We start from the raw sequence: 17,438 nt of genomic DNA on the forward strand, positions 1-17,438 counted from the left end.
TTGTGAAAGCTAATCGAAGTCATGTTTTTTTTTTTGTTAGTTTAGAGTGCTTTAAACCGGTCTAAGGAGTAATATTCGAAGGGAACGAGAGGAAATAAGAAACAAAGACGCATCGTAGGTGGCCGGCGCGGACGCATTCCGGCGATGCCGTGCATTTCACAGAAGTACTTTACCGCTTTGCCGGCAATATTCGTATCGCCGGGCGGGCCGGCCGGTCAAGCGCAGGTAGGCGCACACGGCGCTCAATTAAGTCATTCCTTTCGGTACTTAAGAGTGTGTCCTCCCTATATACCTGCCCTCTCACCACTCTGAGAAATATTTGTTTTACCAATCGTGATTTGAGTCATTCATGAAATACGAAGTGCTGCGTGAAGTCGGCTTTAATAATAAAATTGGTGAGAAATATTAAAATTAAGTAATCCGTGTATGTATTAGATGTGTGATATGTTTAGAGTGTTTCTCGATTGTCGTCAATGTGTGCGAATGTTTATTTTATCAAACGAATTGCGTTGTTCGGTTGTTGCTGGACGCGCGCGTTGAAAAAGAAAGGTCGCGATAAGTCGCAGGCGAGCGTGCGCAACTTGACTTAAGTCACACACTGCGGTGGGAGCGACGAGAAGCACCACAGCAGGCCGCAGCGTAGTAGGAATAGCAAAACGAGTTTGTTCGTCTCTCCTGCGGCGGCGAGCACGATGCTCCGCGCTGCTGCTGCTGCAATCGAGTGCAACTTGTGTCCGACGAGAAATTAAAACGCGCAAGACAAAACGCCCCGCAATTCATTCGCGTCCTCTTTGTTACTGGTGAGTTTTCCACATTTCCCGCTGCACTTCTTTGAAAGATTCATCGAGGCTGCGAGTTTTTTCTCAGGGACGTACGTTTAAAATCGCCCACAGGCTACGTGAGAGTTTGTGTGTTTGAGTTTCAATGTGTTGACAACTAAAGGATCTAAACAATTTTATCTTAACAAAAAATCTCCATCTTTGTGATGTATAGTCACATAACCACAATTATATACCAAATGTAATTAGAGGTTATGTTACTGATTGTGTCTTGTTTGTTTTAGGCAAAATGTGGCGTTATATTTTACCGCTAGCGGCGCTGGCGATATTCGGAATTCATATTACTTCAGCGTGCAATGAAGCCGTCTGCGCTGCCATCGTGAGCAAATGCCTTCTCACGCAGTCCTGCAAGTGTGACTTTCAGAAGGATTGTTCGTGTTGTAAAGAGTGCTCTCTATGCTTAAGTGTACTCTATGATGAATGTTGTTCGTGCGTTGGTAAGAGTTTTTTAAATTACCTCCGAGTTTCAGAATAAAAAATGTCGTTTTGTATGTTTAAAGGTATGTGTCCGGCGCCCAATGACACAATGAGCCCTCTGGGAAAACAATCACAAGTAGAAGATTTAGAGGATAAACACGAGTCGCTCTTTAAAAGTCTCACCGAAACCGAAGATCACGATGAGCGCTGGACAACGTATACTTTTCCCGTGGATCTGCCATTGGCGTACGCGCCTAAAAACGATATGAAATATCAAATGCGTGAGTAAAGAAACAAAATGGCGTCAACATAAAGTAACCATGAATCTTTCATCTCGTAGAGAGCGCTGAACAAGAAGTAATCAACAATAAAATTAACATCACCTCGACGCACAATTGCACCGTAGCATTCGCCTCCAAATGCCTCGGTTACGCCAAGTGTAAGCGTACATGCGTTTCGATGGGAGCGAGCAGTATGCGGTGGTTTCACGACGCATGCTGCGAATGTGTCGGTAAATACTGCATTAACTACGGCATCAACGAAAACAGGTAATCATAATTTAATCTTAAAATAAACATGAATTAATCATGTATTACTACAGGTGTAGGAAATGTAATAAAAACGAAGTAATGGATAATTCGATTGAGACTGCGGACGAAGAGTTCGAAATGGAATACGATAGTGAAGAGGACGATATGTAAAATCATGGGTTGGTCAATCACGCTCATTATCGCTTCCTTGAGACGTGAAGCTATAATTCGGATGCAATGAGATTTCGTGATTTGTCGTCGCGATCTCACGTTTAACTTCATCGCCGAGTTGAAACAGTGATTTGATCCGCACGATTTTGTGTATGTAATTAATTGTATTGTAAAAACTTTAGTTTTTAAGTGACTATTGATCAACGCGAATCTAATTTTAGTATTTAACTATCAAGATTAACAAATTGTAAAAATTTTTAATTCGTAAGCGCTTTTTTTATTGGTTATGTTGTAAGTTTTTGGATACTTTTGGGTTAGGATGTGAATGATGCTCAGACAGTATTAGATGGATGGAAATTTCCAAATGGCGGCCATGACAATGAAGCACTGTCTTTTGATATTAACTTTTATACGTTTTTGCACGACCTTTGCACATTTTAAAACATAACATTGTAAACACAGTCAAAAGTAATAAATGTATCTTATTAGAAACGATACGCGTGCGCCTTTCGGAAACAAATTCGCAACCGCGTACAAACCTTCATATACGTATAAAAATAAATCGAAATTATTACCCAAAATAGTTTTACGTAATCGTATAAAATGCTAAAACAACCGTTAAACTCTTAAATCGTGACTAGAAATGTTTGGATTATGTTGAAACGCGGCGGCCATCGTCTAAAATAGATGGCGCGCTCAGTCATATTGTATCAATATATGTAACATGTATAACACGGATGCAGATATGAATGTGAATTCGTAGACGAATGGAATGGTTGACGAACGATTAGCGATGATGAGTGCGCGACATATGAAGTGACATCAATTGACATGTATGTATAACTTTGGACCCAACATCGAGCAGTAAACAACAACGTGCGGTTAAAAGATTGTCAAAAATTCAAAACGCTTCAAAAACATTAAGTCGGCCGCGGGAAGGCGGAGCGCGCCTCGGTGGGCGTGTCCTCGGCGTCGCTATCGTCCTGCGGCTCCTGTGACTCTGGCAGTCTGATGAATGGCAAGTGTTCGTTGCCGCTCCACATCGAGTAAAGATTTGTATGCAAACGAATTGCATCCTGCGAACACAACGAGAATACTTAATTTTATTCTTTAAACTTTGTTTTCTACATACGCCAGCACTACTGATCGACTCCGAGCCCTTCTCGGAGGAACTCGTCGTGGATCGGCTGTGAATTGAAAGACATGATGATGAATCCGTTGAAGAGCTGCTCTTTCGAGAAGTCAAAGACGTCAACGGCATTCCCGGCGGAAAGATATCGTAGTGTTCGGTGACAGACATTCCGCTAGAGTGCGGCACGTCCACGGATTGCCACGCCCCGCGCTGTAACGGTCCAGGGTGTCGTTTGTGAGGGCGATCATCGTGACCCTCTGCCCACATCCCACCATAGGGGGCATTTTGTGGGAGAACACATCGTGTCGGGCGACAGGAGAGTAACTGGATAGCTTCGGATAATCCTTCACCTGATACCGTGCCAGGTGGCGGTATGCATTCTGATAGGCAACCAAACATACATGAATTTTTATTTTGTAAATTTGTAAATTTTTACCTGGTGTGGTACTTCTACTTCTCTCCTGTGATGTCCCTGGAGGCACAGCTAATTTTGATGGTAAATACCTCTGTTGCCATGGGGTTTCCACCCTGCCACAATCCCATGGCATGGACCACCTTCTCATAGTACCATCACCACCTTCAGCAGAAACTTCACCCGCAGCCGCTTCGGACCATCGCCTTTGTCCGGTGAGAGGAAAAAGTGGAAAATGTAATGGCGACCTTAATCCTCTACCGGGAAATGGCCCTTTCATTGTGAGCAACTGTCCAGGATTGGGTAATGGTCCTCGTATACTTTCGATCCCCGCCGGCAGGCTGTAAATCGGGCTCGGCCCGCGTGGTTCATGAAACGGCGAATTCCCACGTTCAGGTGGGCGGTCCATACTTGCACTTGTACTCATTGGACTGTGTCGTGAGTACTCGCTTTTTGGCACCTCGCCCATCTTGGGGCTGTCCATATGAGGACTCGACATCTGCGAGCGTGAATCGTGAGTGTATAGTCTTGCAAAACACTGTTGCAGATTTGCCATGCTGCAATCAGGATCATGCAATCCACCTGCCATTGTCTGGCAACAAGGGCACATTGCCATTGCCCCCAAACATTCACAACCAGCAATTGAAAACTGATACTGTAGATTGATAAATGTGAGCAAGTTCTCAGTGATGATTTGTTGATTGTGTTCCTGTTGCCGGAGCGCATCGGATTCTGTAAAGGTTTCTCCAATGCATAAATCCTGCATGGCTGCAGCAATGTGGGTTTTTACTGTGTGGCTGGCAACTACTGTTGATTTTGCCAGTTCATCCCAGCTGAACATATTTTGGGTGGCAAGTGCTGTGTTTTGTGCTTGAGACAATGTGTTTAAGGACTGTGATAGCCTCAGACCAGCTGCACATAAACTATTTAACATCTAAAAACAGGAAATTTTATTGTATTATGATAAATTAATTTTGATTTAGATATTTTACTTGTAAATAATGGATCCAACTGTTGAGGGCATCTGTAGCTGCAACTTTAAGTGCATTTGGACTAGGTGGCTGAACAGGATCTTCAGGTTTTTTCTCCTTAACTTCTTGACAGGTTTCTGGATGCCCATGGGGATCAGCAGATGTGGTGCCTTCCCTAAAAATATTGTTAGCATTACATTTGTTAGGTGAAAATTAAAAGTATCCTTACATTTTGGTTAATTTGAAGACATTTGTTAATTCAGTTATTTAATTGCTGGCAGTTTGCTCATTATTAATATTTTCACTTGTTGAGGCATCTTTCGCCCGCAGAAGTTGCACCTCACAACGGAATATATCAAAACAACCTAACCTCAAGAACAAAAACAACAAAGCTGAACAGAGCTTTCAAAAGCTCCGAACGAGGACGTAAGTTGCAACCGGTTCAAGTAACTGTCATATTTGGTGTTAAGTGCATACAGGTGAACCTGTTACCCACGCAGTTATTCTTATTTAGTTACATATCTTGATATATCGCATATATCCTGTTTTCAATATAAAATAGTATGTAAAAGATATTTGTATTTTCAAGAATCATGAAATTTTTCAAACAAATAACTTTAAACAAATTTTATAAATATCGAAACTTGAATCACTGTCTACTAGAAATCCAATACAATATAAAAATTTTAGCAAAGAAGTCTAGTTGATAGAAATTTCTGAACATAGATAAGAAAAGGGTTTCCTGTATGGACAAAATTGACAGTTAATCAGCAACACTTTCAATTAATTTCTATATGTTATAATCTAAACAGCTATTTTATATTACTATTACATAATGTCAGCACCAGTTTTCCTTGCATTTAGATATGCCTCTTGAGGTGTAAGTTTTTCTTCAGTGGAAGGTTCCTCAGGACTGCCATCAGCATTCAGTTTGTTTTTCTGAAAATCTTCAGTGATCTTTTTGCTGTAGATAGCATCAAACAGGTCTTGTGCAGTAAATTCACTCTGAATAACATCTGGTGTTCTGTATGAAACATAGGGCTTCAATTTACAGTCCTTTAAATCAGGAACTATTAATTCAGGGACCATTTCTTGTACAAGCACAAATTTTCCATTGCTTGTGTAGCCCGTGTCTCGCACTCCACGTTTATCAACTGGGATATCCGGGTCGGGATTTTCCATTTGTTGTTGTTTGAATATTCTTGTGCCGCGTTTAGTGGACAGAGAAAATTTCTTAAAGTTTCGTTTACCATTGCAAATTGCGGTAGTAGATATCGAACGTTTAATTATGAAATTAATACAGGACATTGTTGTTTGACGTTTGAATCAGCAAATTGAAGTGTAAAATGGTTTATTTTATGCTCATTCTCTTTGGTCTTTGGTCTGGAAAGACTAACTCAGTAGACCTGAGTAATAAATCTAACCTCAAAAACACACGCATCAACGCATGTGCTGTTTGTGAGTTTGTTAAGAATTAAAAATAAAATAAATAAATAATACCATAAATATAAATTGAAACCGAAATTAAAACAAAAATAAATAATGCCCGTTCTATTACAATCAGATAATACACTTTACCTGGGAATCGGTAATAAAATTATTACTGTAAACTTGAACAACGGTGATAGTGAATGCCATGATTTACCACCAATTAATTTGCCTGAAAATCGTAGTAAAGCTCAAGAAGACCTGTTCCAAGAAGTGCCTATCATTACCACAATATCTGCATCAAAGAATGGTACATTATTAGTTGTATCAACACACAATAGACAAGTGGTAACATATAATACAAAAAACCTCTTGCCACTTTCAAACTTTATCATTACTCGAGCAGCAAGCAAGATTTGTTTCGACAATAGTAACAATGTAATTGTTGCTGATAAAACAGGAGATGCTTATTTATATAAGCAGGATCAAGAACCTAGTTTATTACTGGGGCATTTAAGCATGTTATTAGACATTCAAATGTCTCCATGTGGAAAATTCGTCATAACTTCCGATCGTGATGAGAAGATACGAGTTTCCCATTATCCAAATTGCTACAACATATTATGCTACTGTCTGGGTCATCAAGAATTCGTGACGAATGTTTCCATTGTCAATGATCAACTGCTATCTGCATCCGGAGATGGATCTATTTGCTTGTGGGACTACAAAACTGGTAATAAAATCTTACACATTGATTCAAACAAATTGCTTTCTGACAAAAGTGTAGAAACGTTTAAAGATGTTATGGATAAAGATAATATTGAAGTGAATGCTATTCCTCTGACTGATATGCAAGTTCATGAGTATAAATCAGGGTTTGCTCTGATTGCAATTACACTGTTTCAATGGAACAATGTTGAAGTTTATGAATTTGATTTTAAGGCACAAACAATTTCACATGTGCAAAAAATAAATGTTAAGGATGGTGCAACAATTGTTGCTATTTCATTAGGTGCTCAGCTTAGCATTTTAACAAATGATGATTTGATTGTGTATAATTATGTTGAGTCTGAAAACAAGTTTGCTGTGAGTGCATTGGGGAATGTGATTAAGAAATATGAAGATATTACTGTGAAGTATCTTACAAAAAGTGATGTTTCATTGTTGTATAAGAGAAAATTTGATAATGTTCAAGATTATTTAGATAGGAAAAAGCAAAGATTGGATGGCAAATAAATTTATTCATATATTACATTCAAATCAAATTAATTATTAGTTGGTTTTCAGGAAAGAGACATTACATATAAAGAAATTATTATAAAGGGGAAATATGAGTGAACATAGTATTGTGTTTGATGAGGTAAGTTTTAGTAAATTAATATAAATTGATTGAAATTAGCGGGTGTAGCGGCTGTTTTGACCTTTTCGAAGGTTGAGGTATGTAGGAAACAAAGTGGCTACTCATTAGTTACAAAACAAAGCAGTAGAGGGTGTTTTACAAGTCGTGCTTGAGAAATTTACCAAAAAAATAACTTTTTGGCGCTTAGAGTGAGTTGTACAGCATTCCAGATTTTTGCTAGGGTTTTTTTTGCAATACCCTTGAAAATATGTGTGCAAAATTTCCTAATCGGTTGAGTAGTTTCCGCGTGAAAGTGTAACAAACTAACTAACATTCGCATTTATAAGAATGATTAGGCAACTTTTCTTTCATAATATTTTGAAGACCGCTTTGATCGTATTTTATTAATAAGTTAAATTAATAAATCAAGATATGTTGGCGCGGATGTAGATCTTTGTTCCGAATCCGTGAAATATCGGTTAGTGGTCGATTATTCGTTTATTAACTTTATTATCCTTAAACTAAAACAAATATATTAATCACTCTAAGAGAATAATTACAAAATACTCTATTAGCAACCGGTGTAATTTGTGTAAATATTTTTAACTATAAAATGTTCGACTTGTAAACTAAACGCTTTTATTGCAGTTATTCGTTTAAATCCGCAGTAAGTTGAATGCTTATATATACGTACATTATGTTCAATTAAATAAAACATACATAATTGCGATATACATGATCACACACATCAAAGTTCTATCACAGGACACTTAAAAACAATCTTCATATTTGTAACAATTGCTTGTGGTCTAAAAATGAAAACCATGCGAACGTTTCTCTTTGGTTGGACATGTAACGAGTTGTCTTCTGTCGCATTCGAAGTTTGCAATAATTTCTCAATGTGATCATATATACAATTTAATGGTCAAAATGTTACTAATCATATTCGTGGCTGCTCTCCTTTTGTAGCAGCAATTGGTCGCTTTCCTCCTCGGTCACTTCCGTCATTGTGGCTTGCGGTTTCTTGGCGTGTTTGTAGCGAGAATTAACGCGTGATAAGCCTTCGGTTAAACCCGTATCCGAAATTCTGTAAAAATAAATAAATACATCAGTAGAATTAATTTAAATGTAGAAAATTGTGCAACTTACACTAAATCTTCTTCTTCATCATCCGTTGGCAAATTGTAGTATGGATTATGCGCAGCAGGCCGGAATTTATAACCGGTCAAAACAAAGAAAGCATACGTGGCCATCTCCCTGAACATCTCATCCAACCACCCGTACTGAAACGGCACGGTGATCTTCAGCAGGTAAACGATGATGCGCGAAAAGTAGATGTAGCACACAATCATCACATAGAAATGCCGGAATAGTTTCAGTTTACGCAGATTGACGGCTGCTTTGCCGTCAGTGCGCGATGCCTCTTGCAAATGTCTGATTGACCAAACAACTGGGAAGAGTATGCATCCGCAACAAAGCAGATCGACCAATATAAGTATATCACGCCATGCGTTGTGCTCCCTGGATCCCTCCTCGGACTCTTCCAGTATTATTTCAGCAACATTTGCTAATACCTGCAGGGGAATGATCGCCATAAACAAACGCTTATCTCGCGGAGCCAAGACGTGCTTAATGAATGTCCAGCCAGTGCCCACGAGGACTAGAGTGATAAAAAGCAGAGCGCCCTTTAGTAAATGCGCGATATAGAACAGAATCGCCCATGTGGCGAGGTGGACTCCCAAGGCTTCGATGTAATGGTAATTTACGCCGTGGAAACCGAGAGAGAGCGCTTTCAAGAATACCAGACACGCCATTAAGTAGTGAATTTTGAAGATCGGGTGACGCGATTGCCGCAGTAAGAACACCCAAAAGCATCCAGACAAAAAAGAACAGCACAGCCATTGTCATGTACAACGCCGGAAGCGGCATTTCACCAGCGGAGAGAAATCCGCCGATGTTTTTCTCATAAATGTGCATCTGGAACATCATTTCAATATATGCAACCAGTCGAACAAGAAAATGGCAGAGTAAAACTTACTGTAAAGTCATACGTGCGGGATTGCGTTGGATAATTCGGACAACTATGGAAATACAAGTTGTAAAGGCCTTCTTCAGAGTCACTGGCAACAGAAATCACAAACTGAAAGGCAAGATAAACTTTTAGTCATTATTTCCTTAAATTTTGATGTAAAATAATGACTTACACTTGTGTTATAATATGTTACACCATCAATAACTTTTTTCACAATGGGTAGTGGTAATGTGCTACATGATTGATGTTGCTGAGAGTTTTTGAACTCTCTCTTCATCCTTTTTAAATGTTCACCATAATCATTATTGCTTACTGGAATATTTTCCTGTCTTTTATAAATGTGCAATGGTAGCATCCATTCATGACTGCAATTTACTGTCAGCCTGGAAACAGAAGAAGATTTTAACGAAAACATAGCTTTGATGCATGGTAAACTCACAGTAAAGTATTGAGATCCATTGTAAAATAAATAGCAGGTGTAAAGTGCTCAGTTTTGGAACCTGTTTGAATGTCTTTTAATAAACACTGTTCACCATGTTGGTCCAGGTAGGGATTCATTGCATCATTCAATGTTCTATCTATACTAAACCCAAACTAAAACATAGGAATTTAATCAGTTATTTGGATTATAGTTATACTTTTCAAAGAAATTACTATATCTGTCTTATTTTCTGGATTTACTCTGAAATTTTCTAACTGAACCTCCAGTATGCCACCTTTGTAGAACCCAAATGTACTTAATGCTATAAACTTTCTTGATTCACCCTAAAAATTATATCATTATGAGTAATAGATTAAAAACTCTTAAATAATGAAATACAAACCATCACATCTAGTGTATGCATCCTGCTTGTTCCATGATGGACCAAACATAGTAGGAATAAGCACCTTAGTAAACTCATCTTTAAGTGCATCATAATAAGGTCGAATTGATTTATTTAATTAGCGGTGATAATTTTAAATTAAAATGCAATGTATCAATCAAACCATCATAAACACTGTCACACTATACACTCTGGCAGCAATAGATAATTTTTATTGTCATTAAATATTGCAATTTTAAAATCACTGCGATTAGGGTGTTTCTCCAATTTACACAAACTGCGACTATTACTGAAATATTCGATAGTATCGATAAAACATGTTGCAAGCGCTGATAAATTTGATAAATTCGTGTAAATGTGGCTGTGCTTACGCCAAGTGCAGCTGTCTCACGGTTATCTACAATTCACCAGAAATGGTTGTTGGGGAATTTAATTTGTAAAATCAACGACAGTTTAGGAACTAACTCAGGGTATCCGTGGTTTCGCCGCAACAAAAATAAACAAGTCACATGTTTTTAACTAAAAATTTAAACAAATATTCAGAATAAAATGCGTTTACAGATTTTATTTGAATCAATAACCTTGAGTTTTTTATTCAAGACATTTTCTGTCTTTTAGATAGTGAATTTCAGTTAAATATATGCGCTTTGATTTTAATTTTTTCCAAAAATTTGTGCCTATAACTCCCCTTTTATACACTTACTAATAAATAAAAAGTTAATTTAATTATAATAAATTAAATGTAGGAATCAATTTACTGCTTTACGTTCCTGTTTCAAAATCAATATTGTACAATAATATTGCTTGTATGAAGGTAGCTTGAAGATGTTACATTTCTCCCACTCATTCTCAATTCATAACATTGCCAGCTGATATGCGTGCTCTGCATACTTTGTTTATGTGTTTTCAATTATCTCATGTTTCAACCATTTCAACAACGCCACATTGCAAATACTCTTAGATATTGTTATAATCCCAAATTAAAGTAAGTTTTGCATCATTATAACCACTGACACTACTAATATTCACGATTTTAAGATGGGAGATGATATAAGGAAAGTCATTCAACAACTCATTGTTAAAGTACCTGGTTTATACTCTATTATCATATCAGATAGAGATGGAGTTCCAGTACTCACAGTTGAGTCCGACAAAGCGCCTGAAGTTGCAATGCGGCCCAGCTTCCTGTCAACATTTGGTCTTGCCATAGATCAGGGAGGCAAGTTAGGTTTGGGCAAAACAAAAACACTCATCTGCACATATTCACAATACCAGGTAATCCAAATGAATAAACTACCATTGATTGTGAGCTTTATTGCCAGTGACTCATGTAACACTGGACATATACTAGCATTGGAGCAACAAATTGATCCAATTTTGAACAATCTCAAGCTAGCTGTGGTAGAAACATGAAAATCACTTCATTCTTTTTATATTCATTATAAACTTTAAAACAAAAAATAAATAATTTTAAAACTGCTGTCTTAGCAAAATAAAAGCAAGGTAAAAATTAATATATTACATATTACTATCATATTTTGTCCTGTGAAATATTCTTCTCATTGTAATATTATGAAGATCAGACTTTGGTGTGTCTGGAGTTAAACTCTGGACAAAATTATCCTGCCTGGTATCTGATGTTGATGGCGTTGGTGCCAGTGGCACTGCCAATGGACTTTCCAAATCCAAACAACTTGTACTTTTCCTGTTCATTGTAGAATCAAAGCCTTCTATGCTGTTATTAATCAGTGCAGGCATAGTAGTATCACAAATTCTCTGTAAATCAGTATAAATATTAACAACTAACATCAAAACACTCAAAAAACGCACCTGAAAATGACTGTATCGGTGGATTACACCCAAGTGTGTTTCACTATCTTCTTGCTGCATTGCATCAATGATTAGCTTAGTTTTCTCTTTTAAATTCGGTATGGGCGCAACTTTCCTCAACTGAACTTTTCGTGATCTTATTGGATTGTTCCCTCTTGCCCGGGCGGATCTTGTGCATCCTAAAATATACATACAGCCGCTTAATCACACATTCAAGCATTGCTTCACTTTCACTCATGAACACAAGTGAAACACAATGAGAATTAATTTTACAGCTGATTTATATTATTGGTTAGTGCGAAAATTGATTCAGCATGCTTTGTTATTCATGGGGGTGTTCTTAATTGAAGCATCCGGTACCTGGCATGGAAGATTTTTGGGTTTTCTGCGCGGTGGTTTCGTTCGTCTTGCTGTCTCCTTGTGTTGGGATTCGTCGCCTTGGAGAATGGTGCGGGTTACTTGCATGCAGAGGTTTTGTGAGTTTCTGCGCACTTTTGCTGGTGTCGATTATATTCGATGATTTTGTGGAGCCCAGAGATTTACCGGCCTTGTGTTCCTGCGGAATATTTATTAATAAATAATTACTTTAATATAACGTGTAAAATTTACGTCTCTTCCTTCTTGGCAAGCCAAGAGGTATTCCTCAAGTGGGAGGCCATTATAGGTGAATTCCTCACGGTATTGTTGGGCATATTCTTCACCCAATTTCACAATTGTCTGTTCGAGTCTTTCAAGCCGTTTTCGAGCCACTTTGCGTTCTTTTTCTTCTAAAAGCAGTTTTCCGCCTCGGTTTCTGAATCGACTTTGGCCTTGTTCTGGTGTTTCTAATTCATTAACTCTCCGCCATGTTTCATCATACTTTTGTACACTTTCATATAAATTTCTATAACAAATAAATTGATATAAACTGTAAAAAAAGATGATAAACACTTACATGTTGTCTTCATAGTGTTTTGTCAATCTTTGTAATTCGTTTTGCAATACAGTGAGCATACTTTCAGTGTACAAGTCATCATCGAAATTGATCGCCGATTTTCTTTGTTTTTCGCTATAATGACATTTATCCCATTGGGCAGTCAACTGAGCTTGAGCACGCTTCACAAGCATCTCAATGTTTGCCTTTTTAAGTTCACTCAGACGCTTAATCTCGCCCTTCAAGGCTGCAACAGCTATTTTATTATATCCTTTGTGTGAATTGAAGAAAGCAACGCAATATTTCTCATCAGTTTCCAGTGTCTTGAAGAGTTCGTTTATCTTTTCAATAAAAATCGCTACTTCTGTTTTAACATTGTTTGCATGCTGTTGCAGTGATTGCTGGAATGCAACTAGTTTAATCATGTTCTTGTCATTGACTTCAAATTTGGTGTTTGCATTGGAATCAGCACATAGAATTTGCTGTTCAAATTCATTTACAGCATCATAGTCAATCTCAGCTGCAAGACTCTGAAGTTCAAATTGTATTGTTGTGAATTTTTCTTCTCTCAGGAAGCATTCATCCTCTAATGATTCAATGTATGATACAAAATTTTCTAATGTTTCAGCAGATGGTAATGGTTTCTCAGTGAGTGCTTTTGGTTGTTTACCCAATATAGCACAAATGTTTTCTTGTCTTTTTAGTAATGTTTGCACATCTTCATGTTTTCTCTTCAATTGTTCTTCCAAACTAAAAATTAAAATTGACAATTGAATAATTATAGATTTTCTTATATTAACATCTACTTACTCTACACAGTAGCTTCTTAACTTGTTTTCCTCTTGATATAAGTTAGGCTCATGAGGATAATTGGTTGGAATGCCCAGTTCAAATGTTAAATCATTCACTTTGGTCCTCAGATCAATAATCACCTGCTGCATATTTCTCTGCCTCTCCTCCAAATCTGTGTGCATTTCTAACATTGCATGTTTCATTTCCTTCAGGTAGGTATTACACCATTCTGCTCGAATCATGTCAGGCACTCCAAGTGTTTCAATTAATTCAACCCAGTTTCCCACCCCATCCTTGCATACTTCAGTGACTTTATGAACCATCTCTTCCTTCCAAGAATTAAATGAAGGCATCTTGATAACTGAGAGTAAAAAAAAAAACTTGTATGAATATGAAATTGGTAAAGTATTATTGAAATGTCAAAGTTTTGTGTACATGTCAGGTATAAATTGAGTAAATCAAAGTGGGTAGCTTACTTGAAGTAGCAATTAATGTACAATATTTGTAAATTTGTAAAATAAGCACGGCTCAGTTCATATCGACGTTGTATAGTTTGTACAAATTGTACTTGGGTGATCAATAATGCGGTGAGACTTGATGTTTGATGAACACCACCATGAATTATGCTGCATCGAATGATGAAATTTCGATTTTCTGCTGCCGACTGGCGACAGTTGACGGTTATATTTTTGTTTAATTTCAAACAGTTGAAGCTTTTACATGCGGATACGAACATTGACGATTATTCCCGACAAACAAATTTTGTTGTTGTTTATGCTTTTTATTTTGTTTTAATAATCACCTAATATTTATTTACATATTGTGTTGTTATACAATATAATTTTATGTGTAATTTATTGTTAATTGGCATATTCAAAGGAATCTACAATTTTATCGATAGTTTGATTGATGTACGATAGATTGCCGATCATTTCTGATCGTATTTGTTAACATAACCTCGTAAAATTGTGCCCGTTCGGTTTGTGGTTGCGTCTGGAGTGGTGCTCAAGTTTTCCAACCAACTTACCAATTATTTTGTGTTTTATTAATGAAATAACAAAAAAATGACAACAGTTAATAAACAGGAGTATCTTAAACGCTATCTATCCAAAGATAAAGACAAAAAGAAGAAGAAAAAGAAGGTTCCAAAGGGAATTCAAGACAGGTACACTTAAAAATAAATTTAAATTAAAAAAGATGTAATATCTATCTTTGTTTTTAATAGGGTAAAAATAATTGATGATAATATTGATGTCCATGAACAAGTCCAAACAATTCAAGACATTGAAAATGATAATGAAGATGCCCCTCAAGTTGTTGCTGTAATTGATGACAGACCTGTGGAGTTAATAACAGGATTCAAAGAATCCAACAATTGGACTGCCATTGATATTAAACCCAATATAAAAGAAGAACCTAGAAGTCCAGATAGAAATAGTGATCATAGTCCTCCTAGAAGAAGGAGAAGAAGTTCGGATGAAAGTCCTCCAAGAAAAACAAATAGAAGAGGAAACTCAGATGATGAGAGTCCACCTAGAAGAGGCAGAAACAAAGATGAGAGCCCTCCAAGAAGAATAAAAAGTGAAGTGGCAGATAAAAGTCCTCCTAGGAGAAGTAGAAAGTATGATTCAGATGAAAGTCCACCTAGGAAAAGCAAAAATAATGAGAAAAATCGAGATTATAGTCCACAAGATTCTAGCCCTGTAAGAATAAAAAGACAAGATCAAAATTCTTCCAGGAAACGAAATTATGACGAAAACGCAGATTATAGCCCCCCAAGGAGATCAAAACATGATAATTCTCCTCCTCGTAGAAGAAACGATGGCGAAAGTTCTCACAGAAAGAAATCCGACAGAAGCCCGACACGTAGACGAAGGAGTAATGAGCGAAGTCCGTCGAAAAGCAAAAAACGCGATGATTCAAGTCGTAGTTCGAAGAAAAAGAGTCGCTGGGCATCGAAATCTCCATCACCTGAACCCAGCACATCGAAATCGACATCTAAAGCAACAAAAACTCTAGATGGGAAAACAGCAGGTCTTCAAAATGCCAAAGATCTTGTTAAGGAAACCGAGAATTTCAAAAGACGTGAAGCTAAACTGTTTCAAGAGATGCCAACTGATATTTCTGGCGTTAACGCGTCTACTGTGATGCGCGATAGAAAAACCGGTAAGGTTCGCGATTTGGAAGCAGAGGCAGAGATAAAATCAGCGCAGAAAGAAAAAACCAACGAGTTGCAGAAAAAATACGACCAATGGGGAAAAGGTTTAAAACAAACTACAGATTATAATCAAAAGTTGGAGGAAGCTGCTTATGAAATGAGTAAACCTCTGGCTCGATATGCGGATGATGCCGATTTGGAGAGACATCTGAAGGAACAAGAAAGGGCCGGGGATCCGATGTTGGATTATATCAGAAAGAAGAAAGTTGATAAAGCAATTAAAGCCGGTGTTAAATGTATGTATAAATTATTTAAAATAATGTTGTAATAAGGTTTTAATAAACTTTTTATATATTTTTTTAGTAAAACCAGAGTATATGGGTGAATTTATGCCCAATCGTTATGGTATAAAACCAGGACATCGATGGGATGGTGTAGATAGATCCAATGGATATGAAAAGAAGTGGTTCGATGCGATTAACAAACGAAATGCTGATAAAGAGGAAGCCTATAAGTGGAATTCGGAAGATATGTAATTTGTACATACAATTTTAATTAATAATTTGAAGAATTAATGAAAAACTTGGTTTTTAATGTGTTTTTTTAAATATATTTTGATCGTATTGAGTTAGAATCTTATAGAAACAATGAAGTTCTGAGTTGATCAAAGAAAGAAAAGCGAAAAGACGGATTTTATAAAGCTTCAGTGCTTCGGAAAGGTGAGGAATTCATCTTTCCAAAAAAAAATTGAAAACATAGTGTGGAAAACACCCTGTATCTCGTAAATTAATTGACTTTATCAAAGTTTCTCACTGCTATGTCTGAGTTGGGGAGTTCCATTACGCAATGATTACCTTTTCAACATCCTAGCCCATTTAAAAGTGCGCTAAATGGCCCTTTAAAAATTAGCATTTTTCAAAAAATTTGAAAACATTGTCTGGAAAACACTCTGTATCTCGTATAGTAATTGACTTTATCAAAGTTTTTCACTGCTATGTCTGAGTTGGAGAGTTCTACTACACGATGAATACCTTTTCAACTTCCTAGCCCTTCTGGAAGTGCGCTAAAATGTCCTTTAAAAATTAGCAGTTTTCAAAAAATTAAAAACATAGTGTGGATAACATCTTGTATCTCCTGAATTAATTGACGTTCCTGAAGTTTTTCTGCGCTATATTGGAGTTCAATAGATTTCCTTCATGATGCATTTTATTTCAGCAATCTAAGCCTTTTGGAAGTGCTCTGAAATGCCCTTCAAAAGTTGGCAATTTTGTGAAAATTTGAAAACATGATGTGGAAATCGCCGTTTCTCGTGAACTAGCTGATTTTTATGAAGTTTCTTAACGGCATACCTTTTTAACATCATTAACTCTAGGGAAGTGTCTTAAAATACCTTTAGAATATTGTTGTTTTGTCCAATAAATTTCATTATTGGTCGAATAACAGAGAAACTTTTTCAAATTTTTTGGGGTCGAAGGACAGGGTAAATCTCATTCTTCTTAAAATTTTTTTGGATGAAGAACAGGGACAAACTTTTTTTTTAAATTTTTTTCGGTTGAAGAGTAGGGTCGAACTTATTTTCCTAAAAATAATTTCGGTCGAACCACAGGATCGGACGTTTTTTCATTTTCCCGTGAAAGCGGCGAAATTAAA

At 37.0% G+C, this 17,438-nt stretch overlaps 8 protein-coding genes across 8 annotated transcripts; 4 read left to right on the plus strand and 4 right to left on the minus strand.

Moving 5' to 3' along the window:
- The first annotated feature begins 600 nt into the window (after positions 1 to 600).
- On the plus strand, positions 601 to 2,449 carry LOC135802893 (twisted gastrulation protein homolog 1-A-like). Its single transcript, XM_065316515.1, has 5 exons — positions 601 to 800; positions 1,064 to 1,276; positions 1,340 to 1,537; positions 1,597 to 1,804; positions 1,858 to 2,449. The coding sequence occupies exons 2-5, from the start codon at positions 1,069 to 1,071 to the stop codon at positions 1,955 to 1,957; spliced, it is 714 nt and encodes a 237-aa protein (XP_065172587.1). The 5' UTR covers positions 601 to 800; positions 1,064 to 1,068; the 3' UTR covers positions 1,958 to 2,449.
- LOC135802890 (uncharacterized) lies at positions 2,350 to 5,131 on the minus strand. The gene is made up of 5 exons (XM_065316512.1): positions 4,702 to 5,131; positions 4,494 to 4,647; positions 3,526 to 4,435; positions 3,090 to 3,469; positions 2,350 to 3,033 (listed from the first exon to the last, which is right to left on the minus strand). Coding segments are annotated over exons 1-5 (1,602 nt in total). The 5' UTR covers positions 4,704 to 5,131; the 3' UTR covers positions 2,350 to 2,877.
- Positions 5,132 to 5,255: 124 nt separating this feature from the next.
- mRpL41 (mitochondrial ribosomal protein L41) lies at positions 5,256 to 5,922 on the minus strand. The gene has a single exon (XM_065316516.1). It carries the CDS (start codon positions 5,778 to 5,780, stop codon positions 5,301 to 5,303), a length of 480 nt encoding a protein of 159 aa, XP_065172588.1. The 5' UTR covers positions 5,781 to 5,922; the 3' UTR covers positions 5,256 to 5,300.
- A 92-nt stretch (positions 5,923 to 6,014) lies between these two features.
- On the plus strand, positions 6,015 to 7,152 carry wuho (tRNA (guanine-N(7)-)-methyltransferase non-catalytic subunit wuho). Its single transcript, XM_065316514.1, has one exon. The coding sequence runs from the start codon at positions 6,015 to 6,017 to the stop codon at positions 7,134 to 7,136; it is 1,122 nt and encodes a 373-aa protein (XP_065172586.1). The 3' UTR covers positions 7,137 to 7,152.
- Positions 7,153 to 7,722: 570 nt separating this feature from the next.
- On the minus strand, positions 7,723 to 10,517 carry LOC135802889 (protein GPR107). The gene is given in 8 exon segments (XM_065316511.1): positions 7,723 to 8,326; positions 8,389 to 9,125; positions 9,127 to 9,216; positions 9,278 to 9,379; positions 9,444 to 9,654; positions 9,711 to 9,865; positions 9,926 to 10,036; positions 10,096 to 10,517. Coding segments are annotated over 8 exon segments (1,650 nt in total). The 5' UTR covers positions 10,189 to 10,517; the 3' UTR covers positions 7,723 to 8,175.
- A 405-nt stretch (positions 10,518 to 10,922) lies between these two features.
- On the plus strand, positions 10,923 to 11,609 carry Lamtor3 (Late endosomal/lysosomal adaptor, MAPK and MTOR activator 3). Its single transcript, XM_065316517.1, has 2 exons — positions 10,923 to 11,080; positions 11,134 to 11,609. The coding sequence occupies exon 2, from the start codon at positions 11,134 to 11,136 to the stop codon at positions 11,506 to 11,508; it is 375 nt and encodes a 124-aa protein (XP_065172589.1). The 5' UTR covers positions 10,923 to 11,080; the 3' UTR covers positions 11,509 to 11,609.
- Positions 11,511 to 14,308, minus strand: LOC135802888 (protein regulator of cytokinesis 1-like). The gene is made up of 7 exons (XM_065316509.1): positions 14,107 to 14,308; positions 13,649 to 13,991; positions 12,860 to 13,588; positions 12,535 to 12,808; positions 12,286 to 12,481; positions 11,926 to 12,104; positions 11,511 to 11,871 (listed from the first exon to the last, which is right to left on the minus strand). Exons 2-7 carry the CDS (start codon positions 13,981 to 13,983, stop codon positions 11,614 to 11,616), a joined length of 1,971 nt encoding a protein of 656 aa, XP_065172581.1. The 5' UTR covers positions 13,984 to 13,991; positions 14,107 to 14,308; the 3' UTR covers positions 11,511 to 11,613.
- A 55-nt stretch (positions 14,309 to 14,363) lies between these two features.
- On the plus strand, positions 14,364 to 16,370 carry LOC135802891 (BUD13 homolog). The gene is made up of 3 exons (XM_065316513.1): positions 14,364 to 14,795; positions 14,856 to 16,084; positions 16,152 to 16,370. The coding sequence occupies exons 1-3, from the start codon at positions 14,695 to 14,697 to the stop codon at positions 16,322 to 16,324; spliced, it is 1,503 nt and encodes a 500-aa protein (XP_065172585.1). The 5' UTR covers positions 14,364 to 14,694; the 3' UTR covers positions 16,325 to 16,370.
- The last annotated feature ends 1,068 nt before the right edge of the window (positions 16,371 to 17,438 follow it).

This window comes from Atheta coriaria, unplaced genomic scaffold (genome assembly GCF_025399875.1).
Source record: "Atheta coriaria isolate IRGN ID8LTWV9N9 unplaced genomic scaffold, Caltech_Dcor_3.1 hic_scaffold_64_pilon, whole genome shotgun sequence".
NCBI lineage: Eukaryota > Metazoa > Arthropoda > Insecta > Coleoptera > Staphylinidae > Dalotia > Dalotia coriaria.

Coding starts and splice junctions, on each gene's coding strand:
- LOC135802893 (XM_065316515.1), top strand. CDS start 1,069: ATGTGGCGTTATATTTTACCGCTAGCGGCGCTGGCGATATTCGGAATT. Junction 1,538..1,596: donor CGATATGAAATATCAAATGC/GTGAGTAAAGAA, acceptor TTCATCTCGTAG/AGAGCGCTGAACAAGAAGTA. Junction 1,805..1,857: donor TACGGCATCAACGAAAACAG/GTAATCATAATT, acceptor GTATTACTACAG/GTGTAGGAAATGTAATAAAA.
- LOC135802890 (XM_065316512.1), bottom strand. Junction 4,436..4,493: donor GTTGGATCCATTATTTACAA/GTAAAATATCTA, acceptor TCCTGTTTTTAG/ATGTTAAATAGTTTATGTGC. Junction 3,470..3,525: donor AAGTAGAAGTACCACACCAG/GTAAAAATTTAC, acceptor GTTGCCTATCAG/AATGCATACCGCCACCTGGC.
- mRpL41 (XM_065316516.1), bottom strand. CDS start 5,780: ATGTCCTGTATTAATTTCATAATTAAACGTTCGATATCTACTACCGCA.
- wuho (XM_065316514.1), top strand. CDS start 6,015: ATGCCCGTTCTATTACAATCAGATAATACACTTTACCTGGGAATCGGT.
- Lamtor3 (XM_065316517.1), top strand. CDS start 11,134: ATGGGAGATGATATAAGGAAAGTCATTCAACAACTCATTGTTAAAGTA.
- LOC135802888 (XM_065316509.1), bottom strand. CDS start 13,983: ATGCCTTCATTTAATTCTTGGAAGGAAGAGATGGTTCATAAAGTCACT. Junction 12,482..12,534: donor CTTGCCAAGAAGGAAGAGAC/GTAAATTTTACA, acceptor AATATTCCGCAG/GAACACAAGGCCGGTAAATC. Junction 11,872..11,925: donor ACCGATACAGTCATTTTCAG/GTGCGTTTTTTG, acceptor ACTGATTTACAG/AGAATTTGTGATACTACTAT.
- LOC135802891 (XM_065316513.1), top strand. CDS start 14,695: ATGACAACAGTTAATAAACAGGAGTATCTTAAACGCTATCTATCCAAA. Junction 14,796..14,855: donor CCAAAGGGAATTCAAGACAG/GTACACTTAAAA, acceptor TGTTTTTAATAG/GGTAAAAATAATTGATGATA. Junction 16,085..16,151: donor AATTAAAGCCGGTGTTAAAT/GTATGTATAAAT, acceptor ATATTTTTTTAG/TAAAACCAGAGTATATGGGT.